The sequence below is a fragment of the Liolophura sinensis genome, chromosome 3 (assembly GCF_032854445.1).
Source record: "Liolophura sinensis isolate JHLJ2023 chromosome 3, CUHK_Ljap_v2, whole genome shotgun sequence".
Classification (NCBI taxonomy): domain Eukaryota; kingdom Metazoa; phylum Mollusca; class Polyplacophora; order Chitonida; family Chitonidae; genus Liolophura; species Liolophura sinensis.
This window is the reverse complement of record NC_088297.1, coordinates 23,573,839-23,596,746: the sequence shown is the minus strand read 5'-3', so window position 1 is coordinate 23,596,746 and position 22,908 is coordinate 23,573,839. Positions and strand designations below refer to the sequence as shown.

The 22,908-nt window shown below is 43.1% G+C and overlaps 1 protein-coding gene across 1 annotated transcript in view; it reads left to right on the top strand.

The window, feature by feature from the left end:
• Positions 1-20,770, top strand: part of LOC135463483 (TPR and ankyrin repeat-containing protein 1-like) — a 35,091-nt gene extending 14,321 nt beyond the window's left edge. The window contains exons 11-20 of the mRNA XM_064740740.1: positions 6,422-6,629; positions 7,053-8,636; positions 9,149-10,629; positions 11,219-11,330; positions 12,808-13,026; positions 13,404-13,732; positions 14,048-14,212; positions 15,563-15,788; positions 15,989-18,882; positions 19,306-20,770. Of these exons, the coding sequence (XP_064596810.1) occupies positions 6,422-6,629; positions 7,053-8,636; positions 9,149-10,629; positions 11,219-11,330; positions 12,808-13,026; positions 13,404-13,732; positions 14,048-14,212; positions 15,563-15,788; positions 15,989-18,882; positions 19,306-19,458 (7,371 nt within the window). The 3' untranslated portion in view covers positions 19,459-20,770. The remainder of the gene's footprint in view (positions 1-6,421; positions 6,630-7,052; positions 8,637-9,148; positions 10,630-11,218; positions 11,331-12,807; positions 13,027-13,403; positions 13,733-14,047; positions 14,213-15,562; positions 15,789-15,988; positions 18,883-19,305) is intronic.
• Positions 20,771-22,908: the final 2,138 nt, after the last annotated feature.

The following is a 22,908-nucleotide window of genomic DNA, read 5'->3' as shown; positions in this document are numbered from 1 at the left end:
GTCCCTTTACCTCTTTCTGTATCCTCAGAATTTTCCTACTTTTACTGGTCATTGGCTGAAGTATTTTGTCCCATTACCTCTTTCTGTATCCTCAGAATTGTCCTACTTTTACTGGTCATTGGCTGAAGTATTTTGTCCCTTTACCTCTTACTGTATCTTCAGAATTTTCCTACTTTTACTGGTCATTGGCGGAAGTATTTTGTCCCTTTACCTCTTTCTGTATCCTCAGAATTTTCCTACTTTTACTGGTCATTGGCTGAATTTTTTTGTTCCTTTACCTCTTTCTGTATGCTCAGAATTTTCCTACTTTTACTGGTCATTGGCTGAAGTATTTTGTCCGTTTACCTCTTTCTGTATCCTCAGAATTGTCCTACTTTTACTGGTGTTTGGCTGAAGTATTTTGTCCCTTTACCTCTTTCTGTATCCTTAGAATTTTTCTATTTTTACTGGTCTTTGGCTGAAGTATTTTGTCCCTTTACTTCTTACTGTATATTCAGAATTTTCCTATTTTTACTGGTCATTGGCTGAAGTATTTTGTCCCTTTACCTCTTTCTGTATCCTCAGAATTTTCCTACTTTTACTGGTCATTGGCTGAATTATTTTGTCCCTTTACCTCTTTCTGTATCCTCAGAATGTTCCTACTTTTACTGGTCATTGGCTGAAGTATTTTGTCCCTTTACCTCTTTCTATATCCTCAGAATTGTCCTACTTTTACTGGTCATTGGCTGAAGTATTTTGTCCCTTTACCTTTTTCTGTATACTCAGAATTGTCCTACTTTTACTGGTCATTGGCTGAAGTATTTTGTCCCATTACCGCTTTCTGTATACTCAGAATTTTCCTATTTTTACTGGTCATTGGCTGAAGTATTTTGTCCCTTTACGTCTTACTGTATCTTTAGAATTTTCCTACTTTTACTGATCATTGGCTGAAGTACTTTGTCCCTTTACCTCTTTCTATATCCTCAGAATTTTCCTATTTTTACTGGTCATTGGCTGAAGTACTTTGTCCCTTTACCTCTTTCCCTATCCTCAGAATTTTCCTTTTTTTACTGGTCATTGGCTGAAGTATTTTGTCCCTTTACCTCTTTCTGTATCCTCAGAATATTCCTACTTTTACTGGTCATTGGCTGAAGTATTTTGTCCCTTTACCTCTTTCTGTATCCTCAGAATATTCCTACTTTTACTGGTCATTGGCTGAAGTATTTTGTCCCTTTACCTCTTTCTGTATCCTCAGAATTGTCCTACTTTTACTGGTCATTGGCTGAAGTATTTTGTCCCTTTACCTCTTCCTGTATCCTTAGAATTTTCCTACTTTTACTGGTCATTGGCTGAAGTATTTTGTCCTTTTACCTCATACTGTATCTTCAGAATTGTCCTACTTTTACTGGTCATTGGCTGAAGTATTTTGTCCCTTTACCTCTTTGTGTATCCTCAGAATGTTCCTACTTTTTACTGATCATTGGCTGAAGTATTTTGTCCCTTTACCTCTTTCTGTATCCTCAGAATTTTCCTACTTTTACTGGTCATTGGCTGAAGTATTTTGTTCCTTTACCTCTTTCTGTATCCTTAGAATTTTCCTACTTTTACTGGTCATTGGCTGAAATATTTCATTCCTTTACCTCTTTCTGTATCCTTAGAATTTACTTAAGCCTGATTTAGCAACAGTTTTATGAAATATTGACAGATTTTGTGCAAGTGATTGGTTTAAGTGCACTGCAATTATTGGAGATCATCACTGTAATCACGACAATGGTTATTTCCATATTTGTACTATGATTGAATATGGGCCATGGTTTCATTGATGATATGGTCGGCCAAGTCATTTGTTTTTTACATTTATTAGCATGATAAGAAGGTTTAGACTCAAGTATTTGGCAGACTTGGTCATTGGGTGAAACAAAAAATTTTTAGTTAAATTTTTTTATGTTTTAGTTTCATGAATTGTTGTGTTGTGTTATCACCATTCTGGCACCAGTTAATGATAGTGTTACCCTATCAAGATCAAGTTTAGTGAAACGTCATTTTGACACAGCTTCAGCACATCTCCATTATCGAGGGCAAGGTGATGTAATGTTTACTCTAGCTCTCTAACATTGAAGGTATTTTCCGTATAATAGTATAAGCAGTAGCCTATGACAGATTAAAGTTGTGGAATTTGGCGATGAAGGCAATGAAGGTGATAAATATCGTTTTCTGCAAAATTGGGCGTAGTGGATGAAGATTTCAGGAGGCCTACATCATTTACAAGGAACTCCATGGACCCTGTTTCAATAGCCTAGCTGCAGATGTAGCTTCGGTTTTGTAGTGGTGGCTTCTAAGATGAAGGAAGTGCTGACCTAGTTATCATGGACATCAGAGAAAGCACACCGGCTTAGACACATTCCAATAATTTTACTGTGTTGGCCACAGACCCCCATTAATTTTTTTCCATAAGCGACAATGTTAACGTTTTGCACTGTAACTCAGCCCCAAACATTCCATGGCCAGTAAGCTTTGGTGCTTACCTGCCCCAGCCTGTGAGAAAGAAGCCATTAAAATCTTGACATAGGTTGACCGTCAAAATCTGGACCTTTGCCGGCAGCTGGGAGAGGTGCATAGTAACGCCAAGGGGACATCACTCGCAGGCTCATCACCACCTATATCCTTGTGTCCTCTCGCCCAGAATTTCAAACTTTCATGAGTAAAACTCCTGCCTGTCCAAATCTTAGACAATATTCAGCATTTTGATAGCAAGCATGCACCTGTGCACCAAAAACAGCAGGCTGGCAGCAAAAAAAGACTTTGCACCCTAAAATACACAGAATTACGTTCGTCCCTTCCGAAAAAAACGGAAGTTCGAATGGGGGTCTGTGTCCTCTTCTGTCAGACGTGTCGGAAGTTGGGGTCAGGGGGTCCACCCTTTCCTGTTTAAGACAAAATGGCCGCCAACTGTTAAAGCATTGGGGAAAGGTCACTTTTTGCCCCTTCACTAGTGACCAGTAAGGCCTAGGTGTACAAAATAACATCATGAAAGCTCTGCAGAAATACTCAGACTATCTGGAAAGCTAAAAATTATACAAATCAAACGGATACAAGATTGCTGATAGCGATTCAAAAATACGAATTTTCCTATGCAATCACGTTGGGAGGACTGTTTTCTTCATCCAGGCCCTTTGTTACTAAGGAGGTCACATGGTCTCCAGCTTCCAATCTGTCTTGCAGAAATTCTACAAAAGAAAACAGAAAAAACATCCCTTGTATGCGAGAAAGACAAAGGAGCAAAAGTTAAATTCTTCTGTTTTAATAAATGCAGAAAAAAAATTATACAACATTTTTAATTCATTTTAAGCGTTGTCTGGTGAGCTGCCATCTTCTCATTCCCATAAAACCTGGGCTTCCCTAATGAATTTAGCACTGACTTCGATTTTTGTTTTTTAGAAACTGCTGACTAAACGCTAAAATGAACAATTAGAAATGTATTCTGGGACATGAATGCGTTTGAGCCTAGACAGACTTGCCCCACAACACTGTGAAATTTCCCTTCGGCTGCACGTAAATAAATCGTTGTGAATGATCTCAAAATGATTGTCTTATGCAGTAGTTTTGTGTTGTAATATGTCACTTCATGGAGTCCGTGGGTAAAGTCTACGTCACAGTTTAGGCCGCGTAACCGGATAGCAACTTGTTTCATTGGATAAAATTCTCAAAATGGCTGCCTCTACTCACGCCAGCCGTTTGTGTTGCATTATCATTTTGTTCTGCATGTTATTCAGCGTAATCTCATTCAAATAATAAAGTGTTATACATTTTAGAATGCTTGAGTATCCTGCTTTCGATTGAAATGTGTTTTAGCCAGGTGTTGTCTTGTCCTTTAAAGGAGAAGAAAATTTAAATATTAATCAATACCATTGAAAGAGTATGCTTTCCTCACAGGTGCATACCATAAAAAAATTCTAATATTTAACTCAAGTTGATAAATTATAAATAAAGTCGGCGCCAAAATCCGATGTAGGCGACTCCATTTTGCCTAAGAACTAGTCATGAAGTCTGTGTTAGGAGGAGAATTGCCATCGGAACTGCCAAAGTGCAGTTCGCACATTTCCGGTAGAACTCTTCTGCCCTTTAAGTTAGTGAACAGTACAGTTCGTTTTCCGCTTGACGATTGGGAAACCGGAATGTTGGACATAGGTTCCAAGTTTACACGAACAAGCTGGCAGTTTCAACTACTTTCGTTGGCTGAGAGGCAACACAACCCCAGCATAAATTACAGGGTCTTAAAGATGGAGGACGTGATGGACTCACCGATTTATGCCAGCTTTGCCATTTTCAGACGTTACGTGTATGGCGAGGAAAATGGCCAAAATTATGCAGTAGGCACCACCAGAAAGAAAAAATGTGCTCTTTTCAGCCTGTAGTGTCATGTTTTAAGTTTTCTTCTGCTTTAAAAAAAAAGAGTCCCAACGCCTTTATTTTCATACTAAATGTTCCTAGACAATATTTGTGCCATGTTAGTGTGTAAACTGCCTTTTAAAACATTATTTTTACTAGTTCCACTTAAAAAAGCCCATTAAAGTGGACTGTCTGCCAATCTTATGGGCCGCGAAGCCCTGGTTGGTTTATGGCCAGGGTTATGTGTTGACAAGCCCTACAAAGCATTGGTAAATCCACCCATTAGACCATCTCACTGTGAGCTTTTTCTGAAACTGTTGTGTAACTAAATCTGTTTTTACCCCTACGTGTACACCTCTTAATTGGAACCCTGACGCACTCCTGGTTTGTCTGACACAAATTGGACATCCATGGAGTTATGGTAATATCCGTGGAGAATTTGGCGCGGTTATAGCCAAGTCAAGCGATAGGCTTACCGACTGCGACACGATGATCCATGCAGTCGGGTCAGCTGATCGTGATTTGCAGTGACAGAGAAAAGTTGGTCGCTCTACACCAGTGAAAGTAACAGTCGAGCCAGTCCTTCTATGTTTTAAAAAAGTGTCACAGCCAAAAATAAAGTTTGAATTATATTGAATGGAAACAGCGACTGGTAACACATAGAAATGCCAAATAAAATTTTTCTGAGTTCCCGTTAAAGGGTTCAAAGGCCTGTGGGCGAGGTGTAAACTGAGCTGGAGAGCCTGGCTTTGAAGGCAAGCTAGCAGTTCTCTGCAGTTCCTGTCACAGCCTGCTGTTTCAAACAAGCAAGTAACCTAACAACATATGCTTTCCAGGAGTGAAAATCTGGACTTTTCTTTTTCATTTGGGATGGGAGGGGATTGGGGGGGGGGGGGGCGGTGTAAGCCTCGTCCATCGGCCTTTTATTTCAGTAGGCGCAGCTGAATTAGCAAGTCTCAGACGACTGGTCGAGTCTGGTGTAATCAAAGGAACGGATTAGTTTGTTATGAGATCTGATCCATATTTTCTGAATCTGTGGCATTTTAGGCCATGTATGTAAGTTTACAGGATCCTGCGTTGTGTTACTGTAGTCGCAAACCACAATTGGGCTTGGAATAATCTCGAAATTAGTTGTAAAATTATAGCAGTTGTCTTCTGTGGTCTGTGCACATAGAGAAGCCTCACATGCCTGCAGGGGAATTTTCCGCCGTGAAGTCACAAGGGCAGTGTTGGCTCGATCTTAGTGGAGTAGATTTTCTGATGTTTGATCACCAATTTTGCTGTTTTTCTTCTGTTTTCGACGTTTTAAACGATCGGAATGGATTCAGGGAACTTAGCAGTATCTATATTCAGTTCAAAAGGTCCAACACTGGAGTTCTACATTAACAGTGGCTTCAGGAATGATGGGATCACCTTGTGTCTTTAGCATCTGACCCCTGTCTCAAATCCTGATTGTGAAAAACTAAGCACACAAAATCAGGGGCAAACTTTACCTTTCAACGACTTGTATGAAGGATAACCACTGGAAAATCCCACATGCTTATGAGCTACCATGAAAGCAGAAACCACTGGTCCGAAAAAATGTTACATACCGCTGGGCATGTTCCAATTTCATAATCTGGTAATGAATGACATCGTACAGTACTTGATGCCACTGGTAAAAACGAATGGTATACGAATGTCGGACATGACGCTTATATCATACAGTACTTGATGCCACTGGTAAAAACGAATGGTATACGAATGTCGGACATGATGCTTATATCATACAGTACTTGATGCCACTGGTAAAAACGAATAGTATACGAATGTTGGACATGACGCTTATATCATACAGTACTTGATGCCACTGCTAAAACTCCATGAATTGATACTAGTAATACCTGATAAAAACAGCTGTCCTGTTGACCGGGGAAACTTTGTCCTATTGATGCAAGTCTTACCCAAGGGGTTTCGATTTTCACAGCTTTATGGTTGGGCTTGTTTCTGCTAACTGTGTTGTTGTTGTTGCTTGACCGGATTTTCTGATCGTGTTGCTTTGGCCTGGTTTCAGGTAATCCGTATCCTGCTGGATAATGGAGCATTTCTGCAAGCCACCCCCGAGATCACTGATGAGCCAATTAGCATCGCCCTGGAGAGGAAATATTTCCGAATCATACCGGTTCTTCTTCAGCACGGTGCTCAACCCAAGCGTGTACGCTTGACACATGGAGATACCCCTCTTCATGCAGCACTTAAGGTGGCCTTAGAGTTGGATAAAGGTATGTGAGATACATGTAAGTTCGGTACCTGTATAGTTTAACCAAGCTCTGCCAGGTTTCCTCTTCCATTAATGGAAGGTCGCCTTATAAGTGAAATGTTCTTGAGGCGTAAAAAATAAAAGTAAAAAGTAAACTGAGTTTATTGCCAAGCTTATTGGGCTCAAATATTTGTGAGTTTCTTCCACATGGTTTTTTACTCAAATTGATGGTAACTGCCTAAGTGACATAAAATCTCTAACAGTCTATGTTGACCATTATCTTGGAAATAGGTCATTCAGAAGTTTACTGGAACACCCATGAGGGTTTATGATTGGTTTATGAAGTGTATGTGGCTACACCTATAATACACTTAGTCTCAGGTTCCAGACCCCAGTTCTCTATAGAGCAGCCTTTTTGGTAACTCTTTTTTGTATTGCTTTCCAGGTAATTTTGACTTGTTGGAAAGACTGCTAGAGATGTACGACCAGGATCAAGAAAAGTATCCCTACCTTGACCCCCGCTCTTTGGACAAAACCGGTAGCTCGCTGTACCACATGGCAGCAAAATGTCGCTACAGCTGTCACGCACAACGTGCCGTGGAGTTACTGTGTGCACGACGATTACCCGCAGGAGGAAAGGACAGCTCTGGGCGGGTTCCTCTGGACTACATCAGCAAGCAGAATGACCGCAGGAGAGAGTATCTGAGGATGGCTGCAGGCTACAGTCTGCCCTCAAAGAAAGCTACGTTCACACCCATGCCATCCAGTTCTTCAGAGCAATCAATGGATCCTTCAGGAGAACCCTTTTGTCCATCGCCGACCGCTGAGAAGGGCAAGGAAATGCCAGAGAATTCCGCACAGATCAAGCTGCGGAAGTCAAAGAAAAGCGAGAAGGAGCGATGCAAGGCGGCGTTGAAAAAGTGGATCGGAGAACTCAGTGACTTTGTCTTTCAAGAAGAAGACGATGATTCCTTTAAAGATAAGGTAGCAGAGAGAACTGGATTGGGCAAAGGTGGTGATGAAACAGAAACAAAGAGAGCATTGTCCTCTGTAACTCCCGATGAGAGTGGTGATGGATTACATATTGTAGAAGACATTGAACAAGGTTTGGAGGATTTGGATGGAGAGGATGTCGTTCAACAGGACGATGCCAGTGACGAAATAAATGCCGACATCTTTGACGACTTGGATTGGGAAGTGGAATGCACTGCAGATGTGTGGAAATTCCTGAAAAATAAGCGCATGCCGATGTTTATGAAGCAGCGAGCCATCAAGCGGATTCAGAAGCTGGCACGAGGTGAGTGGACTGATTCTCTGACAAAAATTGTCCACAACATGCCGGACACACTAAATCTGTTTGAGGCCAAGATTTCCAAAGGTGCGCGGATTCTCTGGGAGCGAGCCATCGCATTTTCACCGAAACTTTCTGAAAAGAATTCCACGCAAGCAGACATACCTGTGGAAGAACAAGCACAAATTTACACGGAGGTGATTCGCGTGTGGGACATTGTGGTCTTGCACGACAACCTGTACCATCGCATTCAGCGAATCGCACGATCCCATGCCCGCGGCAGGGACAGCATTTTGCTCCAGAAACTTGTCCGCATCTCTACTCAACAGACAACTGTCCGCGACAACATCAATTACTGTATGCCAGAACTTTTCATGGTGTCAGAAAAGAACACTGAACAAGCTTTAACCTTCTACCCGCCAGCCAGTCCGAGTGAACGCGAGTACCACATCGTGAAGTTCTACTCTTTCTCAGCTGCTTTGGTCAACCATATTCTTCATCAGACCGACACCAAGGTTGACTTTCCGTTCAAGGTCACAGACATGGAGCATGCCATCATCAGTCTGCAGTTGGGAGCCCCAGTGCTACTCTTGGGACGCAGCGGTACTGGAAAAACAACTTGTTGTCTCTACCGCCTGTGGCACGCTTACCTAAGGTACTGGACACAGGCCAGCCAGACAGGTGACCCACTGCTTCCACGCAGTGCCCACTTCACCAGGTGCAAGACTCCAGTCACAGGTAAGTGGATGATTATAGTGTACCTCAATACCAACATACTGTGCTCATTGTTTTGCTGTAACCCAAGTCATTGACTCTAGTGAAAGGAATATTTCACTTGTTTCCAAAAAAAGGCAAGTTAATTCCCAGCGACCACTGTTCTGAAAAAGGGTGATTCTGTTTTCAAACTTGTCCTGTCCTGATCTAGACCAGTTTGGAACCCTGTTGATAGAGTTTGGGCATCCAGGCAAACAGTTACACCTATTGTAATTACAAATTGCTTTGTGAGGAAGTTTTTCTTGAAAAGGCTCTAGTAGGATATGTTACAATATTCTCTTGTCTTGTCTAAAGCAAAAATGGCTGACTCCTTATTCAATAAAATGTTGATGTTAGAAAGTTTTGTACCGATGGCCAAAGTTTTATCCTAGCTTATTTTCTGCCAGCTCAGGTGAGAGTTCTAAGACAGTGGCATTGTAACTCCGGAGTTTGGTGTCTTGTTAATTGTGTTTCATGTGTTTTGTGGTGTGTTTCAGATGGCGAGGAGAGTAGTGAGGAGGAAGAGAGTGATGAGGAAGACTTGGAGGAGGAAGAGGATGACACCAGTGAGTGCGAGAAAGAGGAAGGCCCAGAGAGGGAGGATGAGGAGGCTCCCGAGGGGGAGGTCCATATTCTGGACCACCTCCAGCAAGTGTTTGTGACAAAGAATGGAGTCCTCTGTAATGAGGTCATGAAGAATTTCCAAGACCTCAATCACGCGTGCAGTCTGACAAACAAGCGTGCCGAAGGAGAAGATAGAGCCTTGCCCAACAGGCTACAGGACATCCCAAACCATACCTACCCATTGTTCCTCACCTCACAGCAACTCTTGCTCTTATTGGACGCATCGTTGCCAAGCAACCCGTTTTTTGAGAGGGAGGAGGATGGGAGCTTGAAGAGGGACATTCGAGGGTGGACCGACGCAGACAGCCCGTTAGCGGTCCTCTCCGATCTTGACTCGGACTCTGAAGGGGAGGAGGATGAAGTGGTGGGAGGAGCAGTGGGCAGTCCTAATGCACACTCCACCCAGCATCTGGATCCCCGCCAGGAAGTGACCTATCAAGTGTTTGCTGAGGAACTGTGGCCAAAGATAAAGATAAAAGGGTACCACCCCTCGCTGATCTGGACCGAGATCAACTCCTTCCTGAAAGGATCCTTCGAGGCTCTGCGTTCGTCGTCCGGAAAGTTGACATTGGAAGAATACCAGGAACTGGGACGGAAGCGAGCCACGAATTTCACAGGTGAAAGGGCGAAGGTGTATACGGTGTTCAAACGGTACGAGGTGCTAAAGAGGCAGCGTGGTTTGTTCGATGAATGCGACTTCCTATTGAATATTTATCGGCGCCTGTGTAAAACGGAGAAGCAGAACTGGGTTTTTCACCAAGTGTATGTGGACGAAACTCAAGATTTCACTCAGGCCGAGCTCTGTCTGCTGATAGGCTTGTGTCAGAACCCCAACGAGATGTTCTTCACAGGCGACACAGCACAGGGCATTATGCGCGGCATATCCTTCCGTTTCAGTGACCTCAAGTCGCTGTTCTTTTACGCAAGCCGATCGCTGAGAGCCATGGGCAAACACCAGGCTGTAAAAGTACCAGAGAAGGTGTACCAACTGACTCACAACTATCGCTCTCACGCCGGGATCCTCACGCTTGCCAGTAGTGTCGTCGACCTCATGGTGGAATTCTTCCCCGAAACCTTTGACCAATTGGGCAGGGATCAGGGTCTGTTCTCTGGACCTCTTCCTGTCCTGTTGGAATCCTGCAGTTTCTGTGATCTTGCAGTTCTGCTCAGAGGGAACCGCCGGCAGACCTCAGAAATTGAGTTTGGGGCCCACCAGGCCATCCTTGTCGTGAACGACGCAGCGAGAGAGGCTCTTCCAGAAGAACTGCGACTTGGGGTTGTGCTGACCATCTTTGAGGCCAAAGGTCTGGAGTTCGACGACATCCTCCTTTACAACTTCTTCAAAGATTCCCAGGTAAGGTTGAAATTTGGTTTATAGTACATGTATGTGGTTTTGCCTTACTTGCCTTACTCTCCATGCTGTACCGCTTTAATTATATTATATTCCTGCATAAACCAGGATTCTGCTGGTGGAATAAACATCCCCAAGGCCTGGTCCCTTTACATTGTTTCAATGTGATCGAATGTTAAATGTGATCACAACGCAGTATTTTGAGTAATTCTAGACCAGTGATGTTTAATAAGATGTATCATTGCATATTTTTTTAACCTAATTCTGCTCCAGCCTTGGCTCTAGGGGATGTGTAAATTGCTCCTATTTATGCATTTAGAGGTATGGTAAGAATAGAACCCTAACTGAGGTAAATTGATAACAGACCGGTTACATGTGACCATTTGCCAGCTTTCACACTATCGTCGCTGCACTGGTCTTACTCTCTATGCTGTATGTCTTTAATTAAAAGTACTGTACATAGGAAATCCACAGGCTCAACTGATGTTCAGAAACTGTACGTTGAATTCGTAATTATAATTGGAAAAGTGCAGTGGCTGTTGTCTTGGAAATTGAAAAGAAACTGAACTTCTGTTTTGTCTTCTTTTTTCAGGCCAAGAAGGAGTGGCGTGTAGTGACAGAATTTCTTCATCGTCTGTCAGGAGATGAGACAGAGAATCCGTCCCAGACTGCAAGTAGTCATGGTGTGATGGAGATAGACACAGGTAGGGAACTACCCTCTTTGTCATATTCCCTCATATCCTGTTTCTCTGAAGACAGTGCCAGAGACATATGCACGCCTGATTTTATACTCTTTAGCGGCACTCAGATTAAGAGCTGCTCAAAATAATGCTACAAAAAAATACAAATTACAAATATAAGCGTCAAGTCCGACATTCGTATACCATTCGTAGTCCGTAAAAGGCGTTCCAAGTCGATAATCGCAAGATCCATTTCCAAAACAGCGTTTAACACTAACTCCCAAAGACAAAGGTATGTAAGAAATTATACAAATAAGAAATAAAGCCGGTAACACACAAGAGAGAAGCGATCATCAGTTTTCAATGATGCCGGGCAGACAATGAATATTGCAGGCATGAATTCCATATCAAAGTTCTCAGTCGCGCTTTAATTGCAGCTGTTCATAAAGGTATCATGCTGATGTAATGAGCATGGCTACATTTACGACCCCTAGCCCCAGGTTAAGCAGTATTAGGTACAGTTTGAAAATGACGAACGTTACAGACCTTAACCGATCAGATTGTGATTCAAAAGTAACCACCATTACGTCTTTCCCGTTAATAAGTAAAGATCTCATGCTACAAGAGGCGCCATCTGTGATGTTACACATGACATGCAAGAAAAACGGTTACACTGGGCAACCAGCACCATCTATGTTGTTAAACACCATGTACGTGATAGATATGTACATAGGGATAACACCGCTGTCTGTGTGGTTGATCATAATGCAGATCGCCAGAGATTCTGAACGCTCTGTCCATACCTGCCAACGAGAGTGTTATAGTCATTGTAAAATTTGAGAAACTTAGAATGAAGGCGTTTGATAGAGCTCAGCTGATTAAAATGGGGACAGACAAAAGGTTTAAAACATGTAGTTAATTCACTGAAGGAGGCGATATTCCTAAACTCAAAAAATATGAACATTTTTTGACAAGGACACCGAAGCCACATTACGTTCGGAACTTCAGCAATGGAACTATTAACTCTGCACACAATATCTGCTGTATTTGTTTGATTCCCTCTGTTCATCATGATGTAGACAGACTGGCGTATCTAGTACTTCAGTAGAGATTATAAAAGTCGCAAAATGAAGACTCAGCCTGTAGCCAGACCAAAAATTCAACTGAAAATGCCACAAATCACTCCCTATTTCTCTGTTAAGTCATTTTTTGATAACTGTGTGGAGAACTGATTTCCGATTCATAACCGATAGATTGGTGATCACGCCCTGCTAAGAAAATTTTCACTAAGAATTCTATTTTGTGTACAGTGGGATGCACATACATTATCTGCATACACAACGTAAAAGTAGCAAAATAATGACTTTTAATATGAGTGAATGAACAACAAATTTGCTCTTGTAGATAAATAGGAGGTTATTTTGTGGAAATGGCAACAAACATACTGGGTTCAAATTTTATACAATATATATAATATCTTTAAGTTGTTGGTATTCCACAGAACTGTTGAGTGCCTCGTCCAGCCGACCTTTACCCTTCAACCCTGACCAGCACAAGGTGTTGTGCTCAGAACTCAAGCACCTGTACACGGCACTGACCAGAGCCAGGGTCAACGTCTGGATATTTGACGAAGACGCGGAAAACCGTGCTCCCATGTTTGACTACTTCAAGGCCAGACGTTTAGTCCGTGCCATTTCTGCTCGTGAGAACCAATCCGAAGGTACAATCATTACGACGTCTCGTGTAGGCTGATTTGGATAAGATGTACATTCCTGTTACAGGCGAACGACCTCTGACAATGAAGGTCGTAAACTCAATTCCAGCTTTTACTTCTTTCGCCTGGGTCTTTATGGGAGAAGGTTTCTGAGTTACATGTATGTCGCACAAGGTTTATACCTTCTCCATTGGTTTCCTTCACCCATATTCCTTTGTTATCAAGCAGATGGCTCATTATGCGATTCGCATTTTCACCACAGCTGACCACTGATGCATTATGTCGCAGACTTGACTCAGGGCCCACTTAAAGATTTGCCAGTTGGTGTGTCTTAATCCTACCAGGACGGAGATTTACTGTGATAATTTTTCTCACATTTGCAGGTCTGACAGACGAAATGTTTGCCGAAAGCTCGAGCTCTGCAGATTGGCTGAAGCGTGGGGATGACTTTATGAAACACCGTCTGTATGAAGTGGCCGCCAAATGCTACAGGAAAGCCAACGTGGAAGACAAGGAGAATATTGCTTTGGCCCATGCAGCTGCACTCAAAGCGACGCGCCTTCAGGAGAACCCTGTGCGGATGAGAGAGGAGTTTCTGTATGCCGCAGAGCAGTATCTGATCAAGTGCCACATGAAGGCAGAGGCGGCGCGGTGTCTGAAGAACGCTAAGGAACGCGAATTGGCAGCACGTCTGTACGACAAAATGGGAGAGGTGAGGAAGCCAGTAGTTTTTAGTTGACATTGCTGCTTTGTGTTGTTCAGGGGTTGTGTATTATCAGTAACCAAGGGATTTTGATTTCCACAATTGCATATCATCAAACATGCCCTTTGGAAGGCTATTTAGAAGACAGCTGCATCTTGCCTATCTCTTTTTAGTGGGCGCAATGTTAATAGATGAACAGTGGAAATCGCAACCGCGAGACTTTTTTTGAGAAGCGGACGTTTGCTAATGAAATAATGATAAAATGGAGGGAACATGTTGAAAGTGGGTCTGACACTAACATTCCCGGTTTTGGGTTGTATTTAGATGGAGAAGGCAGGAGGATTGTACAAGATGTGCAATCTCAACTACGAGGCGAGTCGGTGTTACGAGCAGCAGGGATTGTACCGACAAGCCATCAGCACACTCTGCGAGATGAACAGCTACGACATGGCCATCGATGTTCTCAATAGATACAACATGAGGCTGAAGGTGAGTCAGGATCAGGATGTAGATCAGCAAGGGACCATACAACACAACTTACGCGTGATCGTTTGCCAACTATATAACCCTTTTCATCGCTGCTCTGGTTTTACCCTCTATTGCCATAGTCTTTTATATTGTGTGTGAGGGGCCTCCCTGGCCGACAGGGGTAGCAGGCCAGCTTAGCGCAATGACCCAGGAGCCTCTCAGGAATGCGACCACTGTGAATCCAAGTCCAGCTCATATATAACGAGTAAAAAGATGTTTACCCACCTTCGCTGGATTTGAAAGAAACCACCGACTCTGCAGATGGTACATCCTTTCTGGACCTATGTTTGTACAAAGACGGTTTCCACTCTTACAGGCTGTAGTACAAGAGGGATAATTTCACCTGCATATGTCGTGCACATATCTCGCCTTGTGACATTTGTTAGATCATATGGTGTCACGATTTCAATCAACGTCACAAGCTATTACAGCAAAAACTAGTAAAACTAGTAACTAGAAACTTCAGTCCAAGTTTCTTAAATTTTACAAGCAGTATAATTCTCTTCTCTCTCAGCATATGATCTAACAAATGTCACAAGGCATGGTACACGATTTGAGTACTGATTTCACTCAGTCGCCTAGAACATACCTCTCCTCTATCATTGAAAACTGTTGACTGCTTCTGTTTGTTTGATTCCATCCTATTTTTGTACTTTATATACTTTCTTTGCTTTTCTCAGTCGGTTAGCGCGCTAGCGCAGCGTTATGACCCAGGAGCCTCTCACCAATGCGGTCGCTGTGAGTTAAAGTCCAGCTTATGCTGGCTTCCTCTCCGGCCGTAAGTGGGAAGGTCTTCAGCAACCTGCGGACGGTCGTGGGTTTCCCCCGGTCTGTGCCCGGTTTCCACCCACCATAATGCTGGCCGCCGTCGTTTAAGTGAAATATTCTTGAGTACGGCGTAAAACACCAATCAAATAAATAAATAAATTCTTTGTTCTTCGGTAGTGTGTGTGTTAAACGTCGTATGGGTAATTGGACTTGCGATTATTGACCCGGATCGTCCGTTCTGCTGGCTTACAGCTGGTATACGAATGTAGGTTTCGACGCATAGATTCCTCTCCAGCTGTAGGTGGGAAGGTGTGCCTGGGTTTCCCCCGGGCTCTGCCCGGTTTCCTCCCACCATAATGTGGCCGCCGTCGTATAAGTGAAATACTCTTTGAGTACGTCGTAAAACACCAATCAAATAAATAAATAAATAAATTTTATATTGTGTGAGATGAACGGCTTTGATATGTCCTTCCATGCTGTAGCAGTCGGAAAACAAAATACCATGTCACTGGTTAAAAGCATTGTTCCTCTTTTTGTTTGTAGGACTACAACTCTAAGGGAAAACCCTTACCTAAGGCTTTGGCGGAAAATCGCCCAGAACAGACCATGGATCGCCTGACGTACAAGGCCGCCGAGTTTCACCGGAAAAAAGGAGACGAGCAAAGAATGTTGGCGTCTTTAGAGCGTCTGCGATCACCGGAAGATCGCATCAACTTCCTAATGAAGCACGGGAGACCTCTGCTGGCAGTTAATGTACTTAAGGAACTGGGTATGTGGATACGAGCACTGTGTTTTGGACGTCTGGTTATGTAAAACAGAGATAAGTTTGTAATATTTATTGTTGTACTATGTACATTAAAGTTCAGTCTCATTTCAAACATTCAAATAAATTGTTGTAGAGAGAATAGCCTTCCAGGTAAATTGAAACATCTGATTGTTAAATAATTCTGTGTATTTTTTTTATTGCAGGCCTTTACTCACGAGCGGCCTCTATTCTTTTCGAAGAGGGCCAGTACGATGAAGCAATGAAGTTCGCTGAAATGGCCAAAGATGACGGAGTCGTAAATCAGTGTCTTCTGGCTTCTTGTCGCAAGAAGATCGTGGATGAAGACTTGACCAGCACTCTCCCAGACGACAGTCAAATAAAGGAGAAGGAAAGCGTTGTCATGAACTTGAAGCAGTTGATCACATACTTCACCTTTACCAGGGATACCAGTACTGTGGCTGAGATTCACCTGTTGTTAGGCCAGCTCAACCGGGACGAGTCCATGGTGAGAGAGTCCTGGTGGAAGTTTGGCAAGTTGACCCCAACCCCTAATGAAGCTGGGCAAGTGGAATGCTCTAAAGCTCTTCTGACCATGGTCAGCCTGAAAGACGACAGTAAGGCTTGCTACGAGTTTGCAAAGAATGATCTCCTCCGCTTGCTGATGGCCTTTAGAGCCAGTTACAGGCCCAGCAATAACGAAGAGCGGGAGAAAGTCAGGTTGTATCGGAGGTACTATGGGCTGAAGAGCGCTAAGATTGGGTATTTGGAGTACTATCCCAAGCACTACCCAAACTGCCGTCTCTTTCTCAGGGAAGACAGGGAAAAATCTAGAATAGATATTAAGGTGGAAGACGCCAACAGCCAGTTCCAAGCGTATCTCCTGAAGTTGGTTGAGCTGTGGGTGTTGGAGATAAGGTTAAGTGTGGAGCTTATACTCAGTGAGAACCAACAATGTCCAAAGTTTCTCTCAGGTGAGGGTTGTCAAGAGTCAGCGACCTGTCACTACCTCCATAAGCCTCATTCCAAAGAAACTTTCCTCAATCTGTTCCACTGTCATCTGAGCCAGGCACATATCTGCGCAGAAATACTTCGAACCTGTCAGGTTGTCACTGATGAAAGTCTTCGACATCAACTCCTGAAACTCCTACCGTTGCGAAATGAACATGCATCCCTCGACGATCTCATCCATTTCATTTTGCCGAATACGACACACTGGAAGCATTTTTGTAGCGACGGCCAGCTGCTTGCCTACGTCTTCAGCTCTTTGAGCCACCAAGACCTGCGCCACACGGTGGATCGATGGCAGAATGAAATGTGGAGGAGTCTCAAGTACAAGGAGAAGATCTCAACAACATCTGTGTACGTGGAGGTTTGTATCTGCTCGGCAATTTTTCTGCACGAAATGAATAAGGTGGATGCGTGGATGAAAGAAGCAGAAAAAGCCCCCTCATTTAAGGCCAATCAGAAGACGGATATGGAAAGATCCCTTAGCCAGGGTGCAGCTATGATTGGAGATAAATACAAGGGCCAAAGCTGCTTCATCTGTTACGCTCGCAGATTCTTCGAAGCGTTGAACTTAGTATACCGACCTCAGCCTGAGCCAGTTGAAGCGCTGCTCAAATTCGGCAAGTTTTTGGCAATGCTAAGGAACAAAGGTGACACTAAGGTTTTCCCACATTATGGCCAGCTTCTGTTTAGCATGGAGTTTTTTCTGATGCTTGATTTCTCGTTGGGTGCCAAGCACATGGGGCAATATTTGATAGTTCCTGCGAGCTACATCTCTGTGGTACGCTTTATGGATCAATGTTTTGCAAAGCAAAAATGCCAGTCCCTCTTTAACGTGGTCAAATCTTCAAAGCTTAATAAGCGTCACCAGATTCTCCTGGACAAAATCAGCACCATGGTGGATATACTAATAGGTAAGGAAACGAAGGGGAAAGGACAGGGATTCAGTTTGCTAAAGGATATGTTGCAACCGTCAAGTCCCCACATTGAGTCTGGTATCGCTGAACGCGGTATGATTTTCCTCTTGACCTTGCTGAGCAATGTGTCTTTGATGGTCCTCGAGGATCATCAAAGTGACCTCTTACAAGCAGTGCACAACTCTCTTCCTGGCCAGACCAAGCTACCCCAGCGTCTGTTGTCAGTCATTTCCAGGACTCGCAAATCCGTGGGGCAGAAGGACATTGTCAAGACGCTCCGCGATGCGCTGAGAGAAAAAAACGACGAAGATCTGCTGGTGTGCCGATGGGTGGTCGATGCAAAGAAGAAAGAAAGTCTCAGTCTGGAAATAGTGGAAGAAAGCACTGTTTGGGATGAACTGCCGAGTGAGTTTGGGACAGGCCAGTGGCAGGAGAATACATACAACTTCAGTGACCTGAAAGTGAAGGAGCCTACTGAAGATGAAGGACTGGGAATGAGTCCTGAGGAAATGGAGAAGCAGATGGAAGAAGAGAGGAAAGAGAAAGCAGCACGAGTCTTGTTGAAGTTCTTTAAGTTTGTTCGATTCAAAATGCGTGCACAAATGGTCAGTGTCTGCTTACAGGATTATCTTGGAAACCATGTTAGCAATCCCAGGTTTCCAGCGTACTTACAGGAAATTTTCCAGCGATGCACAGTGGATGAAAGTATGTGTGGCATATGTGGTGTTCAGTTCCGACCTGTTGACGACGTTGATATGAATGATATGACAGAACAAAGTCCAGTGAAAATGCATGGTTACAGCAACCCTTTTGCACCTAGTTTCTCTGAAGCTTTGTCCGGGAAACAGCGTCCGACACGAACGATGCATATTGGATCGGAAGATCACCTCGCCAAGGATCATGATTACCGGCTTCTCTGTGAATTCATTCATGCTGAAGTCACCCCTGTGTTGGGTAAAGTCCGAAAATACTTAAAACGGTCTGGGCATCTCGACAGTGAACTCGACATAAGTCGCCTGGCCAAACTTCAAGATGAACTCTGGCAGGAAATAAAACAGTTGTCGGAGTCTCGCACGTGGAAAGAGACAGAGAAATTGAATCGGCTGACTAGGAAACTGTCTATGCAGTTCACCAGCATGGGGCATGACGTTCACGTTGACGCCACAGATGGCAAGGTATATGTAAGATTTAAATATTTGATATTTCTTTGTATGAGTTGGGTTGAAAATTGTACTCCAGAATACTTTCATTTATATCGGCCGGATTAATGGATGGAAGAAACCTGTTAGATCCAGTTGAATACATCCATCCACCATCAGGATAGCAATTCGCTGCGCCACGTACCTGTCATTTAGATCGTGTAGCTCAACTCTTTCTGGTTTACTGCAAAATCCAGTTGAGGAAAACTTTAAACTGCTGTTACGTTGACCTTGAACCTGTTCTCTTCGCATTATTATTTGTTACTCCACAAAACCTTTAGATTCCAGGCATTTCAGTACTGAGAACATTTACGTAATGTATTTTGTTTCAATCGCACGCCAATCTCTAATTCGTAATGCATATTCATGAGTTATGTTTGTGTTTGATCTGATCCTCAGCCCTCCGAGAAAGAGAAACGACCTAGCCCGTCCGCCGCAGACGCGTCTTACACTGAAATAGAGCTAGTTGTCGACGGACCGGAAATTTGGGAACCCAAAGGGCGCCGTGCAAAAAAGAAGTTGGCCAAGAAGCGAAAGAAAGAGAAAAACTGACCACGAGGAAGCATCAGTGCCATTTTCCTATTGTTGTTTCTTTATTCAGTCAAATGACACATTTGTTACTTCATACGCACTTGCTTTTGCCACACACTTGTTTGTCCAGCTATTGGTTATGTCCATCTAGATCTAGTTTTGATGCTGTATGCTAGAATATGTTTTCAGTGTTTCTTCGACAGGCTCAGTGTGCACCAGAGGCTACAGACAAACTACCTGTGAGCCCCAGAGAGCCTGCTTGCATAACACTGTAGTCCGCACCGCCTGTGTAACATCTTGCTGCCAGGTGCTATTTCTCGTATTCCCCAAAAAGCTGTGTTATTTTTTCAGCTTAAGACAGGTCTGCAGCTATACACTTAGTCCCAAAGTAGGATAGGTTTCTAGTTCCTTATCTAGAGCATCAGGCATTGGTGTTGAAAAGGTCGTGCAAGCACGTTATTTAGTGACAAGCCATTTGTATATTTCCTTTCTTTGAAGACAACTTCAAAAAACTGGGTTTTTCAGCCCCAAAACACAATTTTCGCCGCATTGTTACTCTTGATGGACTGTGTAATATTGTTTAGTCCCATAGAACTTTCTCCTTACGGTAACTCATTTAATCAAGCATGTCATTCTCAGAGAGTTGCGTGCGCATATCCTCCACTAATTAAAATACATTTTTGCTTTATACACGATAATGCTAATTACGACAGCTATAACACATTGTGCCTTCTAGAAAACTTATTTTCAAGGATTTTGTGCCTTTTTACGCTGCTGTTTTCTCTTTGTACACTGATACATATAGATTTTTGTTTTCAGTGATACACTTCCGTTTATCATTTGTACTGTTTTTTTACATCAGTTTTCCTCTCCTTTTTTTTTTGCTGTGCTCACATATGCGCTTAATGATTTGGTCTCTCCTTTTACTCATGAAGGTAAGGTTTTATTCTGCATCCTTAGCTGAAAGGTCTGGTAAAAGATTTGCTTAGGGGAATGGGCAGTGTTTCCATACACACGTGTTACATGCTAGGTGCATTTCGCTGAACTTGGTAACCTCCAATTGTAATTATTGTTCAGAAATTACCATCACTTGGTGGTGCTACCACAAGGCGTTGAGACTTACGCAAAAAGAAGTGGTTTACAAAAGAAAAAATTCAAAAGAAATTTATGAAACGGTTGTTGACTGATGGAAGTTTTATGGACGTGGGTGTAAGCTATTTCTCACTCTGTATTGCTTCATGCTCAAATCACAATGCTTTATGGTGATTGTGTCTCTTTTTGTATTTACATGATACTGCAATGTCATTTTCTCAAAGAAATAAAACTATTTTCCTACCTTACAACTTTCGTTCAAATATTTTTTTTTCATCGAATTCTACCAAAGGAAGAATTATCGTTTTACCTTAAGAAAGGGTGGTCTGTGAAACAAACAAGGCTGTTTAGCTTAGTGTAATGATTGTTGGAAGTTCAACAGAAAACTGTGCTAACGTTCCTTTCAGTAATAGATATGAAGTAGAACATGTGTCGAAGCAGTCATTCGTATACCGGCGCTCAACCAAGATGACCGCTCTAGGTCAATAATCACAAGGTCAGTTCACAAACGGACAAACCACTGTGAAAATATATACAGCACTAAATTAGGACGGGATCCTGCAAAGAGAAGCAGTCACCGGTTTTATGATGTTGGAAAGGCCAGGCGAATAAGTGAAATCAGTGTTCAAATGGTTTGTAAATCTAGGCCTATATGACTAACAAAATGTGCATCTCGTTGCTGTTTGATTGCAGCTGTTCATATATCTAACGCGGCGATCAAGTTAACACAACGAATATACATTGCCTAGCCCCAGGTTGAGGGGAAACAAGTAGCAGCACGGCGACATCACACGCGCATGAGGTGCATTTATTTGATAGATACCAGTGATACAGTCTGTTCATTTAGAAGAGCACTGGAGCTATATGTAATACCAGACAATTATTATCGCTTCACCCCATCGGTAGCCCCCCTTGTTTTAAACATCGGTATTCTCTGACACTGTGAGGACTTTCATGCTTAGTGTGTGGCCAACCTCAGAGAAGCAATCATGCAGGGCAGTTCACTTAGCTCTTTTTGCCGCTATATGGTTGGAACTGGCTGTACTTGAAGCGGGTAACAAACATGAGGTCAGTCATGTTGCCAAGCCTTTGTGACATGTCTCCGGCAAGAAAGCAGTGCTTAAAGCATCTTTGAAAGAGATTCACATGCGTGGCGTGTCATCTCCCTTACAGATGGATGGAAATGTCATGGGGGGGTGACTGGAGAGGACTGGAGCAAGCAGCCCATTTTCAAGGACGACAGGGCGTCAAAATGTATGCTCGTGAAATTTTTTACAGCTCAGGGTGGCGTTTCTCGAAAGAGACTTAGGACGGTCGTAGACTTAGGCCCGTCTTAAGTCATAAAATTTTTGACGTCACCGTTTCTCAAAACCATTTACACCCTTGACAGGTCGTGTTGTGTTTTTGACATTTGTGCTTGACATTTTGTGTTGCATGCTGTTTATCTTCTGACACCACTTTTTCAGTCCGCGCCTTATGGTTAGAGCTTTCGCCTCTGGAGACCCTGGGATCAAACTCGGGTCGGGTCATATCAAAGACTTTAAAAAATGATACTTACTGCTGCCTCGCTTGGCCTGTTTGGTGTCTTCCGCATGATGCTTCAATGGCTGCATGCATGGACTCGCACTGCCACAAAGAGAAACAGTATGTGTACACGCACCTAATGGCTCCTTGTGGTCATAATTGAAAGATTAAGTACGATGTTTAACCCCAAGCATGCACACGCATACTGTTTATTTCCCGTTCCACGAGAAATACATATATGTATAGTGTCAGTATACTTGGTTGTGAAAAGGGCTCACATGTAGTTTCAGTCTAAATAAGATAAAAGAGTCAAATAAGTCCATCTAAATGCTGTTAATGTCACATGGATACGCATGAGAAGGGTTAATCATGTATTTGTTTTGCTTGGGTTTTCCTTTTATTTGGAGAGGAGCGGCAATTGTATCTAATAAGGCCTACATATTTCCTGGTCACCATATGGCGGTGATACTACACAGTGGCATGTAGCCATAATCATACATTCATCCCGATGCTTGATGTACTCATATCTGGTCATTTGAACGGACGGCGACATTATCATCATAACAACCTAACGAGGTTGTCAGACCATGACGGAGGGCTGCGAACAGCTGAATGAGGCAGACCGGTTTATGAGAGACCGCAAGACGTTGCACTTTGACCTACATATGCACAACTGAGTTTTCGTTGTAAAACGTCACTTGTGCGATCCACTCCAACGACCTAGATATGGGGTCAGAAAACTAGTCAGTCTGGACTGGCTGCTATCAAAAATCTATGGTGTGTGTGACCACCATTTTTTCGCAGACTAGGCGGAATAAGCTCACGTCCAGTTGCATTAGCGCCAAGTAAGAGTTA